The sequence below is a fragment of the Triticum aestivum genome, chromosome 7A (genome assembly GCF_018294505.1).
Source record: "Triticum aestivum cultivar Chinese Spring chromosome 7A, IWGSC CS RefSeq v2.1, whole genome shotgun sequence".
Classification (NCBI taxonomy): Eukaryota; Viridiplantae; Streptophyta; class Magnoliopsida; order Poales; family Poaceae; genus Triticum; species Triticum aestivum.
In genome coordinates, this window is record NC_057812.1 from 96,158,278 (window position 1) to 96,183,240 (window position 24,963).

Below are 24,963 nucleotides of genomic sequence, written 5' to 3' on the forward strand. Positions count from 1 at the left end.
GTATCACGCAGCACAGGTGGGAGCATTTTTGCGGAGCAGCCAAGCCTCGCCCGCACACAGACAAGGGCGGTCCGCCGGAGACATTTTCGCGGAGCATTTTCGCGATGGGAGCATTTTCTCTGATGGATTCTGTGATGACCGCATCAAGGGATTTTTTCCGCCTACCGCTCGAAGAGAAGAGAAAGTACAGTAACATAATAGGTGGGAAACATTTCCAGATGGAAGGGTATGGAACTGACCAGGTGAAAACTCAAGATCAAAGACTGGACTGGTCCGATCGACTGCATCTTAAAGTGGAGCCAGAGGACGAGAGAAACCTTGCCCATTGGCCCACACATCCAAAATCTTTCAGGTTATCTGCCAGATACATGTATTCAAATGGATCCGTCTTACCTGTCAGTTTTGCAGAATAGAGCTCATTTGCTTATTTATGTCACTAGTGATCTAGCCTGGCCTAGAAAAACTTCATAAATAATTACTGCATGAAAGAAACCATCGTCAGTATTACCATACTAGGATTAACTGAACTACCCTGGTGGTATTTGCAGGGATGACCTGCATGAGTACACATTGAGGAGCAAGAGAATCAAAGACGACATCCTTCGGGCAATGGCCAAGCTATAGAGCTCGATGAAGATTGCCTAGTTAACCAGTTTAGAGACAGGGCTTATTGCTAGAATCAATTACTATCCTCCATGTCCAAGACCCGATCGGGTCTTTGGCATCAAGCCTCACAATGACGTATTTGCTCTTACGGTTCTTCTCATGGACAAAGATATCGCTGGACTGCAGGTTCTTAGTGATAAGAAAATAGGCAGTTTTCCGATTAAATTAATTCATGAATAAATCATGAGTATGATATTGACAGTATTGATAACACACTGGTTACGATCTAACAGAGCATGTACTACGTATATAGTAGAAACATCTACGCATATCGCTAGTACTGCTACAACAGAAAGAAACATGAGAGGGATAAACGATGTATACCCTTCAATCGGCCATGCGGCGGCGGTGGCGGCGGCAATAGCCGCGGCATCCTCAGCGGCCTTCTTGTCGGCCTCGGCCTTCTCAGCGGCGGCACGGTTGGCGTCGGTCAACATGGTGATGACGAAGGTGATGTGGACGTAGATGAACAGAAGTGAGCAGTCGCGTAGTGGCTACCCAAAAACCTAATCGCCCCTCTCCCGTACAGGATCCGGAGAGGCGGGGTTTCGGAGGCCTGCTCTCCCGTCAACCGTGTACACGGTGAACGGGACGGAGTCGTCGGCGGCAGCAGCAGCAGAGGAACGATGCGGGCGTGGAGACGGAGATGCGTTCTGTTTTTTGGCGGCTAGGGTTGGCAGCGCCCCACATATATATGTGCGGCTGCGCGTGGAGAGACGTGGGTTGAACCCACGTCCAAGTCGGTAGCCCATGATCCGACGTCTCAAATCGTGGCCCCACCTGTCAAAGACTCTCCGTTCCTGACCGGCAAAAAGAAGAGCATAGGAGTGAGCTCGGCTCGGCTCAATCCCGCAACCCGCGGCGCGTCGTGACGAGGCGTGGCGTGGCGTGGCGTGGCGAGGCGAGCGGAGGAGGAGGAGTGCGCGAGGGCCTCATCTCTTCTCAAACTCCAATAGCATGAGGAAGAGAATCCCTTGTAAACCACTCCAATTCTCCTTCCACTTCCGATGTGGGACTAAACTTCCCACCACCTTGTCATGCCACCTACATGGGCCCTTAGAGATCAAATCTGAAATTGTCATATGGGCTCTAGGCCCATCTCATATTTCAACAATCCCCCACCAGATCTCAGGGGCCCAGTTTGTCCTTTGTTCCAAACGCTGTTTTGATATACCAGCATCTCAGTGGAGACCGATTAAGGTTGAGCTCCACCTAGACCAAGTAGTTACACTCCTTCACAACTAAACAATGGACTATGCCTTGAATTGTCAATTTGGCGTCAAGAAGTTTCACCACAAGTCTCACTGATACGAGGTTGCCGAAGGCCGACCCCTCGGGTGGAGCATATTAGTCACAATTCTGGCCTGTTCATGAGCTTGCTAGAGATCACCCCAATCTCATAGACTGTGACCAGCAGTCGGGCTCATATAGGTGTGTTCCTCCAAAGATCGCTCTGTAGGATAGCTTCTTGCTTATGCATATAAGCCTTGGAACACATTAAGACAGTAGTCATCCTTCCATACAGTTTCCGAGAGTATTGCATCTCCAACGGAGTGGGTTAGTAAAGTTACTCTCCTCAGTTCACCACTGGCTTGTTTTCCCAGGTCCTACTTCACGGGATCTCCGATCACATAGGTTGGGTTACTACCATGGCAACTCATGTGGGTCTCATACCCATCTCCCTTGATGTGTTATCTATCACAACATGTGATAGCCCTTTAGTAAAGGGATCTGCCAGATTCTTAGCCGTTTGAATATAATCCAACGCTATCACTCCGGAGTTCCTCAATTTTCAGACAGCTTTCAATCTCATTCTTATGTGTTTGTTGGACTTCATCTTGTCCTTTGAACTCTTCACCTTGACAATAACTGTTTGATTGTCATAGTTCATAAGGATGGCCAGAACCGGCTTCTCAACCACTGGCAAGTCCATCAACAGATCTCGAAGCCATTCTGCTTCGCCACTCGATGTGTCTAATGCTGTTAATTCTGCTTCCATTGTCGATCTTGTTAAGATCGTTTGCTTGCAAGACTTCCAGGAAACAGCACCACCTCCAAGAGTAAATATATACCCAGTTGTGGCCTTCATCTCATCAGCATCAGAGATCCAATTCGCATCACTATACCCTTCAAGTACCGACGGGTATCTGGTATAGTGAAGTCCATAGTTCATAGTACCTTTCAGATAGCGCATAACTCTCTCAAGAGCACGCCAATGTACATCACCCGGTTTGGAAACAAATCGGCTCAGTTTGCTAATAGCAAATGCGATGTCAGGCCTCGTTGCGCTTGCTAGATACTGTAGTGAACCAACAATCTGAGAGTATCTCAATTGATCTATAGCTGTGCCTTTAGACTTTTGAATCAGCACACTAGAATCATATGGTGTTTGAGATGGTTTGCAGTCCGAATATCCAAAACGACTCAACACCTTCTCAACATAATGGGATTGCAAAAGTGTAATCCCACCCTCATCATCTCTCAATAGCTTGATGTTCAAGATAACATCAGCCACTCCAAGGTCCTTCATCTCAAAGTTCTGAGATAGGAAAGACTTAACCTCCTCGATCAACTTGAGATTAGTCCCAAATATCAGTATGTCATCAACATACAAACACAGTATAACTCCTTCGCCCCCACCATAGCGATAGTATACACATTTGTCAGCCTCATTAACAACAAAGCCAACAGATGCCAACGTTTCATTAAACTTGTCATGCCATTGCTTAGGCGCTTGTCTCAGGCCATACAAAGATTTCACCAACTTACACACCTTTCCTTCCTGACCATCCATCACAAAGCCATCAGGCTGTTGCATATAGATTCCTCCTTTAGCTCTCCGTTCAGGAAAGCCGTCTTAACATCCATCTGATGAATGTGAAGACCATGCGAGGCCGCCAACGAGAGTAATACTCGAATGGTGGTCAGTCTGGCCACAGGTGAATAAGTGTCGAAGAAATCTTCTTCTTCTTTCTGGGCGTAGCCCTTGGCCACAAGCCTAGCCTTGTACTTTTCTATCGTACCATCGGGTCTAAGCTTCTTCTTGAACACCCACTTGCATCCCAATGGTTTGCAACCATAAGGACGTTCAGTAAGCTCCCAAGCCCCGTTAGCCATGATGGAATCCATCTCGCTACGGACCGCATCCTTCCAGTAGTCAGCTTCTGGAGATGCATACGCTTCTGAAATAGAAGTGGGATTGTCCTCCACGAGGTATATGAAGAAATCATCACCAAAGGTCTTTACAGTCCTTTGTCTCTTGCCCCTACCAAGGGATTCCTCATTATCCTCCTCAGGATTTTCATCATGTGTTTGATTATAATATTCCATCGGAATGGCAGGTTCAGGAGTCTCCTCAGATTCCTGTCTAGAAGTGCTTTGTACATCTCTCATGGGAAAAATATCCTCAAAGAATGTAGCATCTTTAGACTCCATAATTGCACCGACTTTCATGTCAGCTACCTCAGATTTCACTACTAGAAATCTATAGCCATCACTATTCATAGCGTAGCCCAAATTAACACAGTCCACAGTCTTTGGTCCAAGCTTACGCTTTTGGGGGATCGGCACATTAACTTTTGCCAAGCAGCCCTAGGTACGTAAGTACGAGAGTGTTGTCCTTCTCTTGGTCCACTTCTCGTAAGGAGTGATCTCCTTATCCTTTGTCGGAACTTTATTCAGGACATGACAGGATGTCATTATAGCCTCCCCCCACCATGACTTGGATAAACCCGACGTATCTAACATGGCGTTAACCAAATCAGTTAGAGTACGGTTTTTCCGCTCGGCAACCCCGTTTGACTGGGGTGAGTAAAGAGGCGTCCTCTCGTGAATAATGCCGTGTTCCGCACAAAAGGCATCAAACTCTTTCGAGAAGTACTCTCCACCATGATCTGACCAGACTCGTTTAATTTTTCTTTTCAAATTGATTCTCAACTTCTACCTTATAGATTTTGAAGTAGTGTAGAGCCTCATCTTTAGTATTTCACAGATAAACATAGCAATATCTAGTGGAATCATCTATCAAAGTCATGAAATATTTCTTTCCACCTTTAGTCAACACACCATTCATCTCACAAAGATCAGAATGTATGAGTTCCAGTGGCGCCAAGTGTCTCTCCTCTGCTGCCTTGTGAGGCTTGCGAGGTTGCTTAGATTGCACACACGAATGGCACTTAGAACCTTTGGCTAAAGTGAAACTCGGGATTAAATTCGATTTTGCTAGCCGCGTCATAACACCGAAACTAATGTGACAAAGACGTGAATGCCATACTTCAGATTCATTAACACTCAAATGAATATTGTTCACGACTTTATTACATAGATCTGCAAGAGAAAGGCGGAACATGCCTCCGCATTCATAACCCTTTCCAACAAATAGTCCATATTTCGTAACAACTAATTTATTAGACTCGAATACCAACTTAAACCCTTCTCTACATAGAAGGGAGCCACTAACGAGGTTCTTCTTGATGGTGGGGACATGCTGCATGTTCTTCAGTTGCACGATCCTTCCTGAAGTAAACTTCAGATTGACCGTGCCAACACCAAGAACAGAAGCACTCGCGCCATTCCCCATCAGTACGGACCCGTGACCTGTGGCCTGGTAAGAAGAAAACAATGAAATGTCAGCACACACATGAACACCTGCACCTGTGTCGACCCACCAATCGGTGGACGGCCAAACCGAAAATACAACAAATTAATTACCGTACCCAGATGCACCACCCTCATTGTTGCTCATAATCATATTGACAGACTTGGAGTCCTGCCCTTGCTTCTTATACTTGTTTGGGCACTCGTTGGCCCAATGCTCAAGCGAACCACAAGTAAAGCAGCCCTCATCCTTCTTGTTCTTCTTGAAGGTCTTCTTACCCTTCTTCTTAAAGTCGGCACTCTGTTGGACACCGTTCTTTCCCTTGGGCTTGTGGGAATTGGAGTTCTTCTGATGCACCATGTTGGCCATAGAAGTTCCTTCGACCCCTTTTCCGTGCGAGTCCTTTGCCCTTGAATTCTGCCCAACACTTAGATGGCCAATGACATCCTCCACAGAGAATTCACGCCTCTGATGTTTCAGAGTGGTGGCAAAGTTCCTCCAGGAATTAGGAAGCTTAGCGATTATGCAGCCCGCGACAAACTTGCCCGGTAACTCGCACTTAAGAAGCTCAAGCTCCTTAACAATGCATATTATCTCATGAGCCTGCTCCAATACAGGACGGTTTTCAACCATCTTGTAATCATGGAACTGCTCTATAATATACATCTCGCTCCCTGCATCGGCAGCCCCGAACATAGATTCGAGCGCCTCCCACAAGTCCTTGGCAGACCGCACATGCAAGTATGCGTCAACCTGCTTATCTCCAATCACGCTCAGAACTGCCCCGAGGAACACGACAGTGGCCTCCTTGAACGCCTTCTCCTGATCAGGAGCGATCGTTCCTGTGGGAGTCACACCGGCGACCCAGAACACGTTCATGGCAGTGAGCCATAAGGTGGTTTTAGTCTGCCAACGCTCAAAGTACGTCCCCGTAAACGGCGACGGTTTCAGTGCAGCAGGAAAACCAGAATTCGAAAAACTCCTACACAAATTAGGTTTTTGGATTGATAAGAAAATAGGCAGTTTTCCGATTAAATTAATCCATGAATAAATCATGAGCATGACATTGACAGTATTGATAACACACTGGTTACGATCTAACAAAGCATGTACTACGCATATAGTAGAAACATCTATGCATATCGCTAGTACTGCTACAACAGAAAGAAACATGAGAGGGATAAACGATGTATACCCTCCAATCGGCCATGCGGCGGCGGTGGCGGCGGCAGTAGCCGCGGCATCGTCGGCGGCCTTCTTGTCGGCCTCGGCCTTCTCAGCGGCGGCACGGTCGGCGTCGGTCGACATGGTAATGACGAAGGTGATGTGGACGTAGATGAACAGAAGCGAGCAGTCGCGTAGTCGCTACCCAAAAACCTAATCGCCCCTCTCCCGTACAGGATCCGAAGAGGCGGTGTTTCGGAGGCCTGCTCTCCCGTCAACCGTGTATGCGGTGAATGGGACGGAGTCGCCGGCGGCAGCAGCAGCAGAGGAACGACGCGGGCGTGGAGGCGGAGATGCGTTCTGTTTTTTGGCGGCTAGGGTTGGCAGCGCCCCACATATATATGTGCGGCTGCACGTGGAGAGACGTGGGCTGAACCCACGTCCAAGTCGGTAGCCCACGATCCGACGTCTCAGATCGTGGCCCCACCTGTCAAAGACTCTTCGTTCCTGACCGGCAAAAAGAAGCGCATAGGAGTGAGCTCGGCTCGGCTCAATCCTGCAACTCGCGGCGCGGCATGACGAGGCGTGGCGTGGCGAGGCGAGCGGAGGAGGAGGAGTGCGCGAGGGCCTCATCTCTTCTCAAGCTCCAATAGCATGAGGAAGAGAATCCCTGGTAAACCACTCCAACTCTTCTTCCACTTCCGGGGTGGGACTAAACTTCCCACCACCTTGTCATGCCACCTACATGGGCCCTTAGAGATCAAATCTGAAATTGTCATATGGGCTCTAGGCCCATCTCATATTTCAACAATCCCCCACCAGATCTCAGGGGCCCAGTTTGTCCTTTGTTCCAAACGCTGTTTTGATATACCAGCATCTCAGTGGAGACCGATTAAGGTTGAGCTCCACCTAGACCAAGTAGTTACACTCCTTCACAACTGAACAATGGACTATGCCTTGATCTGTCAGTTTGGCATCAAGAAGTTTCACCACAAGTCTCACTGATACGAGGTTGCCGAAGGCCGACCCCTCGGGTGGAGCATATTAGTCACAATCCTGGCCTGTTCATGAGCTTGCTAGAGATCACCCCAATCTCATAGACTGTGACCAGCAGTCGGGCTCATATAGGTGTGTTCCTCCAAAGATTGCTCTGTAGGATAGCATCTTGCTTATGCATATAAGCCTTGGAACACATTAAGACAGTAGTCATCCTTCCATACAGTTTCCGAGAGTATTGCATCTCCAACGGAGTGGGTTAGTAAAGTTACTCTCCTCAGTTCACCACTGGCTTGTTTTCCCAGGTCCTACTTCACGGGATCTCCGATCACATAGGTTGGGATACTACCATGGCAACTCATGTGGGTCTCATACCCATCTCCCTTGATGCGTTATCTACCACAAGTCGTGATAGCCCTTTAGTAAAGGGATCTGCCTGATTCTTAGCCGTTTGAATATAATCCAACGCTATCACTCTGGAGTTCCTCAATTTTCTGACAACTTTCAATCTCATTCTTATGTGTTTGTTGGACTTCATGTTGTCCTTTGAACTCTTCACCTTGACAATAACTGTTTGATTGTCACAGTTCATAAGGATGGCCGGAACCGGCTTCTCAACCACTGGCAAGTCCATCAACAGATCTTGAAGCCATTCTGCTTCGCCACCCGATGTGTCTAATGCTGTTAATTCTGCTTCCATTGTCGATCTTGTTAAGATCGTTTGCTTGCAAGACTTCCAGGAAACAGCACCACCTCCAAGGGTAAATATATACCCAGTTGTGGCCTTCATCTCATCAGCATCAGAGATCCAATTCGCATCACTATACCCTTCAAGTACCGACGGGTATCCGGTATAGTGAAGTCCATAGTTCATAGTACCTTTCAGATAGCGCATAACTCTCTCAAGAGCACGCCAATGTACATCACCCGGTTTGGAAACAAATCGGCTCAGTTTGCTAATAGCAAATGCGATGTCAGGCCTCATTGCGCTCGCTAGATATTGTAGTGAACCAACAATCTGAGAGCATCTCAATTGATCTATAGCTGTGCCTTTAGACTTTCAAATCAGCACACTAGAATCACATGGTGTTTGAGATTGTTTGCAGTCCGAATATCCAAAACGACTCAACACCTTCTCAACATAATGGGATTGCAAAAGTGTAATCCCACCCTCATCATCTCTCAATAGCTTGATGTTCAAGATAACATCCCCCACTCCAAGGTTCTTCATCCCAAAGTTCTGAGATAGGAAAGACTTAACCTCCTCGATCAACTTGAGATTAGTCCCAAATATCAGTATGTCATCAACATACAAACACAGTATAACTCCTTCGCCCCCACCATAGCGATAGTATACACATTTGTCAGCCTCATTAACAACAAAGCCAACAGATGCCAACGTTTCATTAAACTTGTCATGCCATTGGTTAGGCGCTTGTCTCAGGCCATACAAAGATTTCACCAACTTACACACCTTTCCTTCCTGACCATCCATCACAAAGCCATCAGGCTGTTGCATATAGATTCCTCCTTTAGCTCTCCGTTCAGGAAAGCCGTCTTAACATCCATCTGATGAATGTGAAGACCATGCGAGGCCGCCAACGAGAGTAATACTCGAATGGTGGTCAGTCTGGCCACAGGTGAATAAGTGTCGAAAAATCTTCTTCTTCTTTCTGGGCGTAGCCCTTGGCCACAAGCCTAGCCTTGTACTTTTCTATCGTACCATCGGGCCTAAGCTTCTTCTTGAACACCCACTTGCATCCCAATGGTTTGCAACCATAAGGACGTTCAGTAAGCTCCCAAGTCCCGTTAGCCATGATGGAATCCATCTCGCTACGGACCGCATCCTTCCAGTAGTCAGCTTCTGGAGATGCATACGCTTCTGAAATAGAAGTGGGATTATCCTCCACGAGGTATATGAAGAAATCATCACCAAAGGTCTTTACAGTCCTTTGTCTCTTGCCCCTACCAAGGCATTCCTCATTATCCTCCTCAGGATTTTCATCATGTGTTTGATTATAATATTCCATCGGAATGGCAGGTTCAGGAGTCTCTTTAGATTTCTCTCTAGAAGTGCTTTGTACATCTCTCATGGGAAAAATGTTCTCAAAGAATGTAGCATCTTTAGACTCCATAATTGTACCGACTTTCATGTCAGGTACCTCAGATTTCACTACTAGAAATCTATAGCCAACACTATTCATAGCGTAGCCCAAATTAACACAGTCCACAGTCTTTGGTCCAAGCTTACGTTTTTTGGGGATCGGCACATTAACTTTCGCCAAGCAGCCCTAGGTACGTAAGTACGAGAGTGTTGTCCTTCTCTTGGTCCACTTCTCGTAAGGAGTGATCTTGTTATCCTTTGTCGGAACTTTATTCAGGACATGACAGGATGTCATTATAGCCTCCCCCCACCATGCCTTGGATAAACCCGACGTATCTAACACGGCGTTAACCAAATCAGTTAGAGTACGGTTTTTCCGCTTGGCAACCTCGTTTGACTGGGGTGAGTAAGGAGGCGTCCTCTCGTGAATAATGCTGTGTTCCGCACAAAAGGCATCAAACCCTTTCGAGAAGTACTCTCCACCACGATCTGACCGGACTCGTTTAGTTTTCTTTTCAAGTTGATTCTCAACTTCTGCCTTATAGATTTTGAAGTAGTGTAGAGCCTCATCTTTAGTATTTAACAGATACACATAGCAATATCTAGTGGAATCATCTATCGAAGTCATGAAATATTTCTTTCCACCTTTAGTCAACACACCATTCATCTCACAAAGATCAGAATGTATGAGTTCCAGTGGCGCCAAGTGTCTCTCCTCTGCTGCCTTGTGAGGCTTGCGAGGTTGCTTAGATTGCACACACGAATGGCACTTAGAACATTTGGCTAAAGTGAAACTCGGGATTAAATTCGATTTTGCTGGCCGCGTCATAACACCGAAACTAATGTGACAAAGACGTGAATGCCATACTTCAGATTCATTAACACTCAAATGAATATTGTTCACGACTTTATTACATAGATCTGCAAGAGAAAGGCGGAACATGCCTCCGCATTCATAACCCTTTCCAACAAATAGTCCATATTTCGTAACAACTAATTTATTAGACTCGAATACCAACTTAAACCCTTCTCTACATAGAAGGGAGCCACTAACAAGGTTCTTCTTGATGGTGGGGACATGCTGCACGTTCTTCAGCTGCACGATCCTTCCTGAAGTAAACTTCAGATCGACCGTGCCAACACCAAGAACAGAAGCACTCGCGCCATTCCCCATCAGTACGGACCCGTGACCTGTGGCCTGGTAAGAAGAAAACAATGAAATGTCAGCACACACATGAACACCTGCACCTGTGTCGACCCACCAATCGGTGTACGGCCAAACTGAAAATACAGCAAATAAATTCCTTGGGCTTGTGGTAATTGGAGTTCTTCTGATGCACCATGTTGGCCACAGAAGTTCCTTCGAACCCTTTTCCGTGCGAGTCCTTTGCCCTTGAATTCTGCTCAACACTCAGATGGCCAATGACATCATCCACAGAGAATTCACGCCTCTGATGTTTCAGAGTGGTGGCAAAGTTCCTCCAGGAATTGGGAAGCTTAGCCATTATGCAGCCCGCGACAAGCTTGCCCGGTAACTCGCACTTAAGAAGCTCAAGATCCTTAACAATGCATATTATCTCATGAGCCTGCTCCAATACAGGACGGTTTTCAACCATCTTGTAATCACGGAACTGCTCTATAATACACATCTCGCTCCCTGCATCGGCAGCCCCGAACTTAGATTCAAGCGCCTCCCACAAGTCCTTGGCAGACCGCACATGCAAATATGCGTCAACCAGCTTATCTCCAATCATGCTCAGAACTGCCCCGAGGAACACGACAGTGGCCTCCTTGAACGCCTTCTCCTGATCAGGAGCGATCGTTCCTGTGGGAGTCACACCGGCGACCCAGAACACGTTCATGGCAGTGAGCCATAAGGTGGTTTTAGTCTGCCAACGCTTAAAGTATGTCCCCGTAAATGGCGACGGTTTTAGTGCAGCAGCAAAACCAGAATCCGAAAAACTCCTACATAAATTAGGTTTTTGGATTGATAAGAAAATAGGCAGTTTTCCGATTAAATTAATCCATGAATAAATCATGAGCATGACATTGACAGTATTGATAACACACTGGTTACGATCTAACAGAGCATGTACTACGCATATAGTAGAAACATCTACGTATATCGCTAGTACTGCTACAACAAAAAGAAACATGAGAGGGATAAACGATGTATACTCTCCAATCGGCCATGCGGCGGCGGTGGCGGCGGCAGTAGCCGCGGCATCCTCGGCGGCCTTCTTGTCGGCCTCGGCCTTCTCAGCGGCGGCACGGTCGGCGTCGGTCGACATGGTGATGACGAAGGTGATGTGGACGTAGATGAACAGAAGCGAGCAGTCGCGTAGTCGCTACCCAAAAATCTAATCGCCCCTCTCCCGTACAGGATCCGGAGAGGCGGGGTTTCGGAGGCCTGCTCTCCCGTGAACCGTGTACGCAGTGTACAGGACGGAGTCGCCGGCGGCAGCAGCAGCAGAGGAACGACGCGGGCATGGAGGCGGAGATGCGTTCTGTTTTTTGGCGGCTAGGGTTGGCAGCGCCCCACATATATATGTGCGGCTGCGCGTGGAGAGACGTGGGCTGAACCCACGTCCAAGTCGGTAGCCCATGATCCGACGTCTCAGATCGTGGCCCCACCTGTCAAAGACTCTCCGTTCCTGACCGGTAAAAAGAAGCGCATAGGAGTGAGCTCGGCTCAATCCCGCAACCCGCGGCACGGCGCGGCGAGCGGAGGAGGAGGAGGAGTGCGCGAGGGCCTCATCTCTTCTCAAGCTCCAATAGCATGAGGAAGAAAATCCTTTGTAAACCACTCCAACTCTCTTTCCACTTCCGGGATGGGACTAAACTTCCCACCACCTTGTCATGCCACCTACATGGGCCCTTAGAGATCAAATCTGAAATTGTTATATGGGCTCTAGGCCCATCTTATATTTCAACACTTAGAGATGAAACATGGTACAACGTTCCACCTATGTCTAACCACACCTTGCTGATCAATGTTGGTGTTACAATGGAGGTAGCCATCGCTAAACCGCTAGTAAATTTGTCACATATTTACATCGATACTGATACACTCAGGTTATTTTTTTTACGCAGATAATGACCAATGGGGTCTTCAAAGGACCAATACATAGGGTTGTGACTAATTCTGAGAAAGATAGGATCTCAGTGGCCTTGTTCTATGGTCTGGATCCTGAAAAGGAGTTTGGACCGATAGCGGAGATGTTGACTGAGAACCAACCAACACGATACATGAACATGAAGCCCAAGGACCTCCTAGTCGCGCACTATGAACATTTCAGTCGTGGAGAGAGAGTTGTCAATTCGTTAAAGATATGACCAAAGGTTACTTTACTTTGTACACATGGAAAATGAATATTGCATGCATCGATTAGTTGAAGATATAAGCAAGGTAACTTTGCTACTGTAAGGCAATAAATCTCGTGAAAATAAAGATATTGGAGAGCAATGATTCGGTGCCCAGGCTCATGTGCACACTTGATGGAAAAAAAATTCAAAACAAATATTTAAAAAATCAAACAATTCCTTTTTTTGCATGATAGATAATTTGGTGCGTGAGGTCCGCTCTAATTTTGAGACCATTTGGACATCTGAATAGCTCTCGACAAAAAAGACAAATTTGGGGTCTATAAAAAAGTTTATTGTTCATGTATTGTTTTGACCCAATTTGTCTTTTTTGCTGAGAGCTACTCATATGTCCAAACGATCTAAAATTTAGAGCGCATCAAATTATCTATCATTTAAAAAAGGATTATTTTTTACTTTTTTGTATTTTTTGTGAATTTTTTCTTGACCAGTGTAGATGAGCCTGGGCTCGGTAATGGATATTCGAAGAATTTGATCCTATTTATGTTTCAGTTTGGGTTAACTTGTTCTGTGGTAAATTTGGCTATATGCACACCTTCAGAATTCAGATTCAGTAAGCCCAAGTGTGTCCTCCCTTTCTACATAACTTCTTTCACTTTGGTAGATGGTGTGGGGCGTAGGGGGGAGGCTCCTCACCTGAATAAATTTCAAATTTTGCAACGCTTGTCCAAGGGCATCCATGAATTCCAGAGGTTGTTGATCTTCCAAAGCATGATGATAAGATAATAAGCAGAACGAGGTTGTTATTGATGGTAGATGGCATGTCCAAGGGCATGCATGAATTCCAGAGGCCGCTCATTGGGTTGAACTTGGGCCGGATGGAGATGGCACGCCAGATGCGTCGAGCGGTCGGGCAAGTAAAGAACAGGTGTTGTCGATCTTCGAGGCAGCTGGAACAAGGTGGGCACGCTGCAGTTGGCAAAATGTCCTTGCGGTGCAAGTTTACTGTGGTGTTTAGTCTGTCGAGGGAGAAGAGCCAGCCAAAAAATTTACTCCACTTTGTTTGACACACTTGATTCCCAAATGATGCCGAGTTGTGGGTCTGCTAGCTGTGTGGATAGTGCATACTGCATAGTAGTCTCCTCTAGTAGAGGTGTCACCGTTCAGTAGTCTCAGTTGGTCTGTGGGCTGTGGCAGTGGAGAGCACACATTCCTGCGGCAAAAAACTCAAGGAGACTAGTTCATGTGCATCAATTGAGGTTAGACGATTACGAAGACCAAGTTTGAGCCCATCCTGCATGATTGTTGCCACCATGGCATTTGGTTGGGTGTGGCTGAACAAGAGTGCGGGAAAGACTACAGCAAGCGATTCAGGTTTTAGCCAGACAAGCCAAAAGAAAGTCACTGACAATTATTCTTCCCTAGATGGATATGTAGAGGTAAGTGATGCAAGATCAGGTCTTTCCAAGGCAATTAAGCTTGGTGGATGCAGGAACTTGTAAGCGAATTTCCGCACGAGGCAAAAGTTTTGTGCATCCATGTTTTTCACCTCCTAACCCACCTGAAATCTTAGGAGTGCAAATTTTGTCCCACGCACATGAACAAAATTCTCAACAGAAAAATAGACGATTAAGACGTTATCCGCTCATTTTCATGGGCTGCATTGCTAGTTGTTGATAGAAACATCACAATGAACTCCAGGGTGGAAACACAACAACACAGATTAAGTTCCAAATCACAACCATAGTTTTTGTGAGAAAAGAAGACACCAAAGTGTACTTGCACATTACAGACCCTCCAGGGGCCGAAATGATACTCAAAGTGACGAGACGATCGACTACTAAAATCAAAGTTGTCGAGGAGAGCTCCCTAGCTAGCTAGGCAGGAGCAGTACTAGCTATGGTGGCTTTGATCGATCGGGTGTAGCAGGGGGCAACTCTCCGCCGTTCTCCAGGAATAGCATTGCAGCAGCCATTGAAGGCCGTTGGCTCTCATCTAGGTCACAACACTGGAGGGCGAGGACAATCACGCGCTCCATCTCTATCTTGTCAAACTGGCCATCCAGCTTCTTGTCGGCAGCATCACTCACAAATGTTTCTGGCTGATCTCTATGGAGCTTCCGGAGAAGGTCCGGGTTATTTTCTCCATGCAATATCTCTAGCAGGACGATCCCAAAGCTGTAGACGTCGGAGCTAGGGCGCAGCTTGACCTGTCCATGTTTCTTGCACAGTGGATCCATGTAGTCCACGGTCCCAACGGCCACTGCCGTAATCAGTGATGTGTCGTCGTCGTATTGGGCGACCCTCGACAGCCCAAAGTCGCCAAGCTTGGCATTGAAATCATGGTCCAGGAGTATGTTGCTTGGTTTGATATCTCTGTGCAAGATGCATGGCTTGCATAGGTGGTGGAGGTAATGAAGAGCGGACCCTATGCCCTTCACTATTTTGTACCTGCAATATTTTTCCACACACAGCACATATCATTTTGTTGGGTTCCACGACATACGATTTTATCAAAGAGTTTTCTTTTTTTGAAAGACAAAAACAGAAGATATATAGGAGCGACAACAGCAACCATGCATGCACTCGAACCCTGATATTGATATAGACATGCAATCATACCATGGACCCATGCATGTTACTACAACTGAAGGAAAAAAAAATGAAACGAAAGTTGAACTAAAACTACGATAAGTATTTTGAAACAGAGAGAATACTAAGTATGTCTCCGGGCCGGCCATACCTCCTTGCCCATGACAGTACTTCAGGCCTTTCGTGCAGGTGCTCGTGGAGGTTGCCATTAGGCACAAGTTCATTTTTTTTTTCGAAAAGGGGGGGATCCCCGGCCTCTGCATCAGCATGATGCATACGGCCATCTTATTAACAATAAATCATCCACAAGGTAGGCACAAGTTCATAGACGAGGAAGAGCTTGACGTTCTGTCTGTGCAAGCACCAAAACATGAAATTGTTTATGCTGCAGCACCAGCCTTCGAGCCTGACCACGTTACCGTGGCCCGTTCGGCCGACGGCGTCCAGCTCTGCGAGGAAGTCCTTGAATTCTCCCCTCGAGTCCTTGAGGATCTTCTTCACGGCCACCGGTTGGTCGGCCTTGAGGCTCCCACTGTATACCACGCCGAAGCCACCGGCTCCGATCTTCTTCTTGTCGGAGAATCCGTCGGTGGCGGTGGACACTTCGCGGTACTCGAATCGTTTAAGACGAGTTCCGGTCCCAAAGGAATCGCGCGTGCGTGTCCACCTACACCATGATAGGATTGACCAAATTATCACCACCAGGGCCAACGCAACAACGACGGCTCCTCCGATGATCAATGAATTGTCACGACCTGTTGAAGGAAAGCAATGCAAAATTAAGCCTGGATATCTCGTCTGCAAGCTGCGATGACATCGCCGATACAGGGCACTTTCAGAAAAAGACACGAGAAATATAGGATCAATATATGTTGAAGCTGGTTCCCTACCTTTGGTAGCGTGCACTTGGCCTTGCTCTGGTTGGACATTGTTAGCCCATGTAGGTGTTTCCGTAGGTGTTTCTGTATGTGTTTCTGTAGGTGATAAGTACCCGAAATTCCATGTATACATGTGTATATACTGAAACATGACATTCGTCTATGATATGCTAGCTGCTTTTGTTTTACTAGTAGTAACTAGCAGTATTTCTGGAAATTCGGAAAATCCGTACGTACCTCTGGCTCTCGGTGCCATAGTTGAGTTGAATGACCAAGAGTGTATCTGATGCAGCTCAGTGTTTCCACCGGTGGCCGCAGAGAACCCAACCGCCACCACCGGAGGGAGCAAGGCATCGAGAGGATCAGGCAACTGCGTCTTCACCCGAGCGGCGGCAAGAGAATGATTGGAATAATCAAAGTGCAGGATGGCCTCCAGCGTCCGGGTGGTGTTGACAAAAGTGATGGTCGCCGTCATGGTGCCATTGAGGCTGTAGCTGGGCAACCTGGTGGTGCTCACCGAGGTGACGGAGCTGAGGTCGATGCCGATGTGATCGGAGGCTCCCGTGGGATCCCATGGGTTGCTGTAAGTGTCGAACTCAACGGCGACGAACCGGTCTTCGCCGACGGCGCTAGTGTCGCTACTGCTGATGAGGCCAAGGAGATTGCTGGACGACTCCGGCGGTAATCTTGACGGGTAGGTGGAGAGGAAGAAGGTCAGGCCGTCCCCCTTCTTGGTCCTGTTGGGTATCAAGTGAATGGCGAAGATGAAGGTTGTGGCGAAGCTGGCCACTTCGCCGGTGCTCTTGTCGTACAAGGGAATCGGGTGGTTGTACGACATCCGGCCCTTGCAGTAATAGCTCTCCTTGGACTCTACGGAGTTGCAGGTGAGGTCGACCAGGTCACCGTTCAGGGCGGCGTCGCCCTCGAACCGGAGGTCTTGTAAACTGTAGTCGGAGGTGTTTGCGAAGTCGAAGCTGAAGGAAAGCGGCGGCGCCGGTGAGGCGGTTGCCGCGTGGGCAATGACGACATGATCGTGGGATAGGAGGAAAGAGAACAAGCAGCCGGCGAGGATGATGCCGAGACGTGAGGTTGCAGGCGAGACGACCACCATAATTCCAGCCACTCGAGTAGTCTAACTTTTGGCTAGGCCCGCTCGCTCATGGATCCACCACCTCCGGCTACTCACTATTCTAGCCACGTGACCACGTCCCGCTTTAATAGATGTGCTAGGGGGTGTTTGGTTGCCCTGCCCAACCAGACTTGCGTGGGAACAAAATACATAAGCTGTTCTGTGTCCACAGTTTGGCCCGCATCGCATGATGTTTAAAGTAGCTTCTAGTCAAGTCTGCTAGAAACTGCCAAATCAGCAGTTTCAGCCAGCCAGTCTGAGTTGACCCACATCAAGCGCACATGATAGCCCCCTTGCACGAGAGTATGCCAATGCGATGCGAGCTAGTATACACTGGTGTTGTCCACGACGTCGTTCCTTTCGGCCTCCTCGCGGTGCCCTACTACACGGATGCCGTCCCTGACGTCGTTCCTTTCGGCCTCCTCTTCCTCGTCCTACTACACTCACGCTGTCATGGGGCGCACACTGCAATTTTTCTTCTCTGTCATCTGCCTCGGCGCCTTTCTATTCGTCCCTTCGTGCGGACTTTCTCTGTGGAGACGACGCAAGCAACTAGTTTGCCGCGCCGTCGTCAGACATAGTGGACATTGGCAGCGGCGCCGCGTTCGATGGCGGCGTGACAAACTAGTTGCTTATGTCGTCGCCACCACCGTCCACCGCAGTCGTCATGGCATTGTGTAACTCTATGTGTTATATGTAGCTATTAACTCTTAATCATATCCCGTACACACAACCAAACATCGTGTAGTTGCATGTGCCGAGCCAGAGCAGGACACCAAACAGCATGCCAAAATTGATCCCCTAATGCAGGAAGCCTAGATGTGGGCTGCCAAACAATGTTCAGATGTTGGTTTTTTGCCCGTTTTTGCTCAGTCAGGCTCGACCAAGCCAAGCATGCAATGCATGCAAATTCGCATATGACAACCAAACACGCCCTAGGAGCATGTGTAGCTAAAGGTGGGAGTTGATCAAAGTCTCAAATCCCATGACTATTCCCTGTCTGTTTAGTTATGAAAAAATAAAGTAGGTGTTTGACACAAAAAGTAATAACAAACAACGATGGTTATTGTGTTATTATCTCTCTACGCGCCAGGGGAAATAAATATGCGGGCGTGCTAGTGTACTAAGTACACAAATAAAAGATAGGTAAACTTGCACTTTATTAATCTCTCATTTGAGAAACAAAATTACAAGCTTCCATTACATAAGCGCTCCATGGCCTGCTAGCGCGGCCGATATGACTTGGGCGATGTGAGGTTCTGGTTCACGGGGCCTCGGAAGGCTCCCGATTAATTACATCCGCGAGTCAAAGTCGCGGAGCACCTCCGATTAAGCTGCTGCAATGGTCGTCGTCTTCAAGTCTCATCTTCTCCATGTGCTCGGTGTAGATGATGGTGATGATGTGGTGGAATAGAAGAGTGGAGCGGTACGTCCGTCGCTCCAGCGATGCTTAGTCACATCCCTCCGGCTTGTCGATGTCCGATGATGAAGATGTCTGGCCTCGTCAGCTCAGACAGATGGTCGGCCTTCGCCTCGTCGGTGCCCAGCCTGGTGGTGTCCGCCTCGTCGGTGTTAGACACGGTGTGTCTTGCCTTCGCCTCGTCGGTGCCCGGCAAGATATGGATAGCTTCATCGGAAGGAGACATGCCGGTGAAGTGGCTTCGCCTCGTCGGAGCTTGGACGGGGTTGGGGAAGTGTGTTGATGTAGAAGTCGGAGTAGATTCGAGTGTCGCCGGGTGGCGGCGTTGCTTGAAGATGACAAAAATGCGAGCTCGTCGATGTAGACCTCAGACCGTCGTGCCTCGTCGGTCTTGGCAGCGTTGGAATATTTGTTGTCGGCGTGGCATGGGTCGCACTTGGCTTAGACTTCTCGACGGCCGGTTACTTCATCGGGGTGTGCAAGGGGGTACACCTTGCGGGAGTAATGGTTTGGGGAGACCGGCGTCAGTGTAAAAACTGACGCACGCTCACAATGGCGTGGCTGGGGTGGTTGGCGCCTCGTCTTTGCTAGACGCCAAGTATTAGGCGGTCCGCCAAGACAAAGGTAGTGTTGTAGAGGCCGCGTTGCCTTGGGCTGGTGCTAGGCCAAAGGGTGACCTGTATGCTGGCAACGCCGTGGACCTGTACGCCAAGGACCTGTTCTCCACGGTAGGTGCACCTCTCGAAGGAGTGACCGGTCTTGTACTGTGTCGCTGCAAACTTTGGTTCGACCAAAGATCTGTACGCCGTGAAGGGGGAAGCGAGTCCGGGGCCGCGTCATCACCGAGCTCCGGCTCCGCCCCGCCGTCACATCCGGGAAGCAAGACACCAAATCTGTGCACCGCGATCGGAACGCCATGGACCTGTTCGCCACGGTAGGTGCACCTCTCGAAGGAGGGACCGGTCTTGTATTATGTCGCTGCAAACTTTGGTTCGACCAAAGATCTGTACGCCGTGAAGGGGGAAGCGAGTCCCGGGCCGCGTCATCACCGAGCTCCGGCTCCGCCCCGCCGTCACATCCGGGAAGCAAGAAACCAAACCTGTGCACCGCGATCGGAACGCCATGGACCTGTGCACCGGTGACTTGTTCGTTGTGACCTGTGCATCGTAACCTCTTCGCCGCGGACCTGTAGACTGCCATGTTAGAACAGCGTTAGGGCTAGCGGTTGGGCTGCGTCGTTGGCGAGCTCCGACAGCTCCCGAGTCATCTCCAGCCAAGAACATGACACCTGAAAATGAAAGGCTTGGTATAGACGATCTCCGGCGGTGTCGGTGCAGTTTGCTGTTTCGGTACAGTCATCTCCAGCGGTGCCAGTACTCGCCACCGCCGTCCGTACTCGCCACCGCCGTGGACGCGCCATCTACGTCCCGATCTTGCCGATGCTGCCGCCAGGGGCGCATCTCCTCCTGGTCCTCTCCCTTCCCTGGGGCGCGCTCTCCATCGTCGCTCCTCACTGAAACGAGAGATGAAAAGAAAGGAAAAATGAGAAGATTAATTATACATGTCGTTAACAAAGAAGGATGCTTGGGTTGATTGTAGCGTGTGGCGAGAATGCCTCGCCGGCGGACGTCCTCGTCATCGCGGACACCGGCCCATTGTCTGCGGCCTACAAGTGCACCGAGGCGCAGCGCATGGTCTGTCGCCGGGGTGCCCGCGGCCTCTGTCGCTGCCTCTGTGTGACCGCTTCCCTATGAGCGCCCCGTATGTGTCTCTGCTGGGAGCTTCTCGACGCCGCCGATGACGACGCGTCTCCTGGCTCTCCTCCCCTAAGGACGTGGTTTCTATTTCATCTACCGGCATGGCCGTATGGGCTCCCATGCCATGTTCGATCTCATCGGCTTTTCTCTCGGCGGGGTTGCCGCACGTAAGACCTGTTCATCTTTCATCACAAGGGCAGACCCTCCACATGACCTGTAAAAATGGGCGCGAGATGGTATATTTCCCATCTCGACGAACATGGCCATATAAGGCTCGATGTCGTGCTCATAATATTATCGCTTTCCATTGCAGGACCTGTTCGTCTCCAGCATGTCACCTGTTCATCGATGGACAAGAAAAATACAAGAAAGTATATACCTTTTCTTACCGATCTTACCATCACCTTGTGAATGCGGTGGAAGAGATTGCTTGTGAGAAAATATGAAAGAAAGACATAGCACAATCGATCTATAGGTGTCCGTGTGTGTGTGCGTGCGAGCGGCCTTGCGGCCAGCCTTATGGGCCAGTTCTTCTGGGCGATTCTATCAGAATCGCTCCCCTCCCCAGCTTCTACCAGAATCGCCACTCTATATGTTTTTTACAATCCTAACTAATTAGACCTTAACTAGATAGGATTGTAAAAAAGTTATGGAGTGGTGATTCTGGGAGAAGCTGGGGAGGAGGACGATTCTGAGAGAATCGCTGAAAAGAACTGGCCCTATGTGTGCGTGCAGCCTGGCGGCCGTGCGGCCGTGTATCTCCGCCCCTCTCCGGTGTGTAGCCCGCCGGCGGCAGCCGCGTGCGTGAGAGCGGCCTGGCGGCCAGCCCATCTGTGTGCGCCTCCCCGTGCGCAGCCCTGCGGCGGCGCGTGTGTGGACGGCCTAACGGCCGGGTGTGTTCGCCCCGTTCGAGTCCTCGTGTGTGGGTCTCCATGGCGCCTGGGCATCAAGAGAGAAAAAAAACATACCTATCATATGGGCAGAAAAAAAAGAGCACCATACGACTTGGACATAACACAAAATGGCCAGGTGTGCGCCACCACCGGCGGCGCAACTTCCTAGCCTCGCAGACACGATCAGTGTCGTCCCCGGCCGGCCGGGGCATTACCGCCGGTGTGAGCGCCCTTCTCGTGTGGGTCGTAGCTGTCGCTGCTGCTTCATCTACATGTGGCCTGCTTGTGCGAGGGCGCCGTCGGCTGCCACCATGGGCGCACGCTCTCCTGGGTGCCGCCTCTTTCTTGGCCGAGTGCTCGCTTGGCTGTCGATCTTTGAATCTGCGATCTGCATGATGAAGAAGATAAAAGAAGAATAGAGAGATGAATCAGTGTGCACGGTTATGTTGGGTTTCGTTGTAATTTCAAAAAAATTCCTACGCACACGCAAGATCATGTGATGCATAGCAACGAGAGGGGAGAGTGTTGTCTACGTACCCAACGCAGACCGACTGCGGAAGCGCTGACACGACGTAGAGGAAGTAGTCGTACGTCTTCACGATCCAACCGATCAAGCACCGAAACTACGTCACCTTCGAGTTCGAGCACACGTTCAGCTCGATGACGATCCCCGGACTCCGATCCAGCAAAGTGTCGGGGAAGAGTTCCGTCAGCACGACGGCGTGGTGACGATCTTGATGAACTGCAGCAGCAGGGCTTCGCCTAAACTCCGCTACAGTATTATCGAGGAATATGGTGGCAGGGGGCACCGCACACGGCTAAGGAATAGATCACGTGGATCAACTTGTGTGTTCTAGGGTGCCTCTACCTCAGTATATAAAGGACCAAAGGGGGGAGGCTGGCCGGCCACAAGGGGTGCGCCAGGAGAGTCTTACTCCCTCTGGGAGTAGGATCCCCCCCCCCCCCCAATCCTAGTTGGAATAGGATTCGCGGAGGGGGAAACGAGAGAGAGGGGCCGGCCACCTCTCCTAGTCCTAATAGGACTAGGGGAAGGGGGAGGCGCAAAGCCCATGTAGGGCTGCCTCTTCTCTTTTCCACTAAGGCCCATCATGGCCCATTTAGCTCCCGGGGGGTTCCGGTAACCTTCCCGGTACTCCGGTAAAATCCCGATTTCACCCGGAACACTTTCGATATCCAAACATAGGCTTCCAATATATCAATCTTTACGTCTCGACCATTTCGAGACTCATCGTCATGTCCGTGATCACATCCGGGACTCCGAACAACCTTCGGTACATCAAAATGCATAAACTCATAATATAACTGTCATCGTAACCTTAAGCGTGCGGACCCCACGGGTTCGAGAACAATGTAGACATGACCGAGACACGTCTCCGGTCAATAACCAATAGCGGGACCTGTTTGCCCATATTGGCTCCTACATATTCTACGAAGATCTTTATTGGTCAGACCGCATAACAACATACGTTGTTCCCTTTGTCATCGGTATGTTACTTGCCCGAGATTCGATCGTCGGTATCCAATACCTAGTTCAATCTCGTTACCGGCAAGTCTCTTTACTCGTTTTGTAATACATCATCTCACAACTAACATATTAGTTGTAATGCTTGCAAGGCTTATGTGATGTGCATTACCGAGAGGGCCCAGAGATACCTCTCCGACAATCGGAGTGACAAATCCTAATCTCGAAATATGCCAACCCAACATGTACCTTTGGAGACACCTGTAGTACTCCTTTATAATCACCCAGTTACGTTATGACGTTTGGTAGTACCCAAAGTGTTCCTCCGGCAAACGGGAGTTGCATAATCTCATAGTTATAGGAACATGTATAAGTCATGAAGAAAGCAATAGCAACATACTAAACGATCGGGTGCTAAGCTAATGGAATGGGTCATGTCAATCAGATCATTCAACTAATGATGTGACCTCGTTAATCAAATAACAACTCATTGTTCATGGTTAGGAAATATAACCATCTTTGATTAACGAGCTAGTCAAGTAGAGGCATACTAGTGACACTTTGTTTGTCTATGTATTCACACATGTATTATGTTTCCGGTTAATACAATTCTAGCATGAATAATAAACATTTATCATGATTATAAGGAAATAAATAATAACTTTATTATTGCCTCTAGGGCATATTTCCTTCAGTCTCCCACTTGCACTAGAGTCAATAATCTAGATTACACTGTAATGATTCTAACACCCATGGAGCCTTGGTGCTGATCATGTTTTGCTCGTGGAAGAGGCTTAGTCAACGGGTCTGCAACATTCAGATCCGTATGTATCTTGCAAATCTCTATGTCTCCCACCTGGACTAGATCCCGGATGGAGTTGAAGCGTCTCTTGATGTGTTTGGTCCTTTTGTGAAATCTGGATTCCTTTGCCAAGGCAATTGCACCAGTATTGTCACAAAAGATTTTCATTGGACCCGATGCACTAGGTATGACACCTAGATCGGATATGAACTCCTTCACCCAGACTCCTTCGTTCGCTGCTTCCGAAGCAGCTATGTACTCCGCTTCACATGTAGATCCCGCTACGACGCTTTGTTTAGAACTGCACCAACTGACAGCTCCACCGTTTAATGTAAACACGTATCCGGTTTGCGATTTAGAATCGTCCGGATCAGTGTCAAAGCTTGCATCAACGTAACCTTTTACGGTGAGCTCTTTGTCACCTCCATATATGAGAAACATATCCTTAGTCCTTTTCAGGTATTTCAGGATGTTCTTGACCGCTGTCCAGTGATCCACTCCTGGATTACTTTGGTACCTCCCTGCTAAACTTATAGCAAGGCACACATCAGGTCTAGTACACAGCATTGACATGATAGAGCCTATGGCTGAAGCATAGGGAACATCTTTCATTTTCTCTCTATCTTCTGCAGTGGTCGGGCATTGAGTCTTACTCAACTTCACACCTTGTAACACAGGCAAGAACCCTTTCTTTGCTTGATCCATTTTGAACTTCTTCAAAATTTTGTCAAGGTATGTGCTTTGTGAAAGTCCAATTAAGCGTCTTGATCTATCTCTATAGATCTTAATGCCTAATATGTAAGAAGCTTCACCGAGGTCTTTCATTGAAAAACTTTTATTCAAGTATCCCTTTATGCTATCCAGAAATTCTACATCATTTCCAATTAGCAATATGCCATCCACATATAATATCAGAAATGCTACAGAGCTCCCACTCACTTTCTTGTAAATACAGGCTTCTCCGAAAGTCTGTATAAAACCAAATGCTTTGATCACACTATCAAAGCGTTTATTCCAACTCTGAGAGGCTTGCACCAGTCCATAAATGGATCGCTGGAGCTTGCACACTTTGTTAGCTCCCTTTGGATCAACAAAACCTTCCGGTTGCATCATATACAACTCTTCTTCCAGAAATCCATTCAGGAATTCAGTTTTGACA

The 24,963-nt window shown here is 48.4% G+C and overlaps 1 protein-coding gene and 1 pseudogene across 1 annotated transcript; one reads left to right on the top strand and one right to left on the bottom strand.

Moving 5' to 3' along the window:
* Positions 1-104: 104 nt before the first annotated feature.
* On the top strand, positions 105-12,863 carry LOC123153106 (protein SRG1-like; annotated as a pseudogene).
* Positions 12,864-14,748: 1,885 nt separating this feature from the next.
* On the bottom strand, positions 14,749-17,500 carry LOC123153107 (L-type lectin-domain containing receptor kinase IX.2-like). The gene is made up of 4 exons (XM_044572389.1): positions 16,558-17,500; positions 15,769-16,197; positions 15,594-15,666; positions 14,749-15,301 (listed from the first exon to the last, which is right to left on the bottom strand). Exons 1-4 carry the CDS (start codon positions 17,429-17,431, stop codon positions 14,749-14,751), a joined length of 1,929 nt encoding a protein of 642 aa, XP_044428324.1. The 5' UTR covers positions 17,432-17,500.
* Between the last annotated feature and the right edge of the window lie 7,463 nt (positions 17,501-24,963).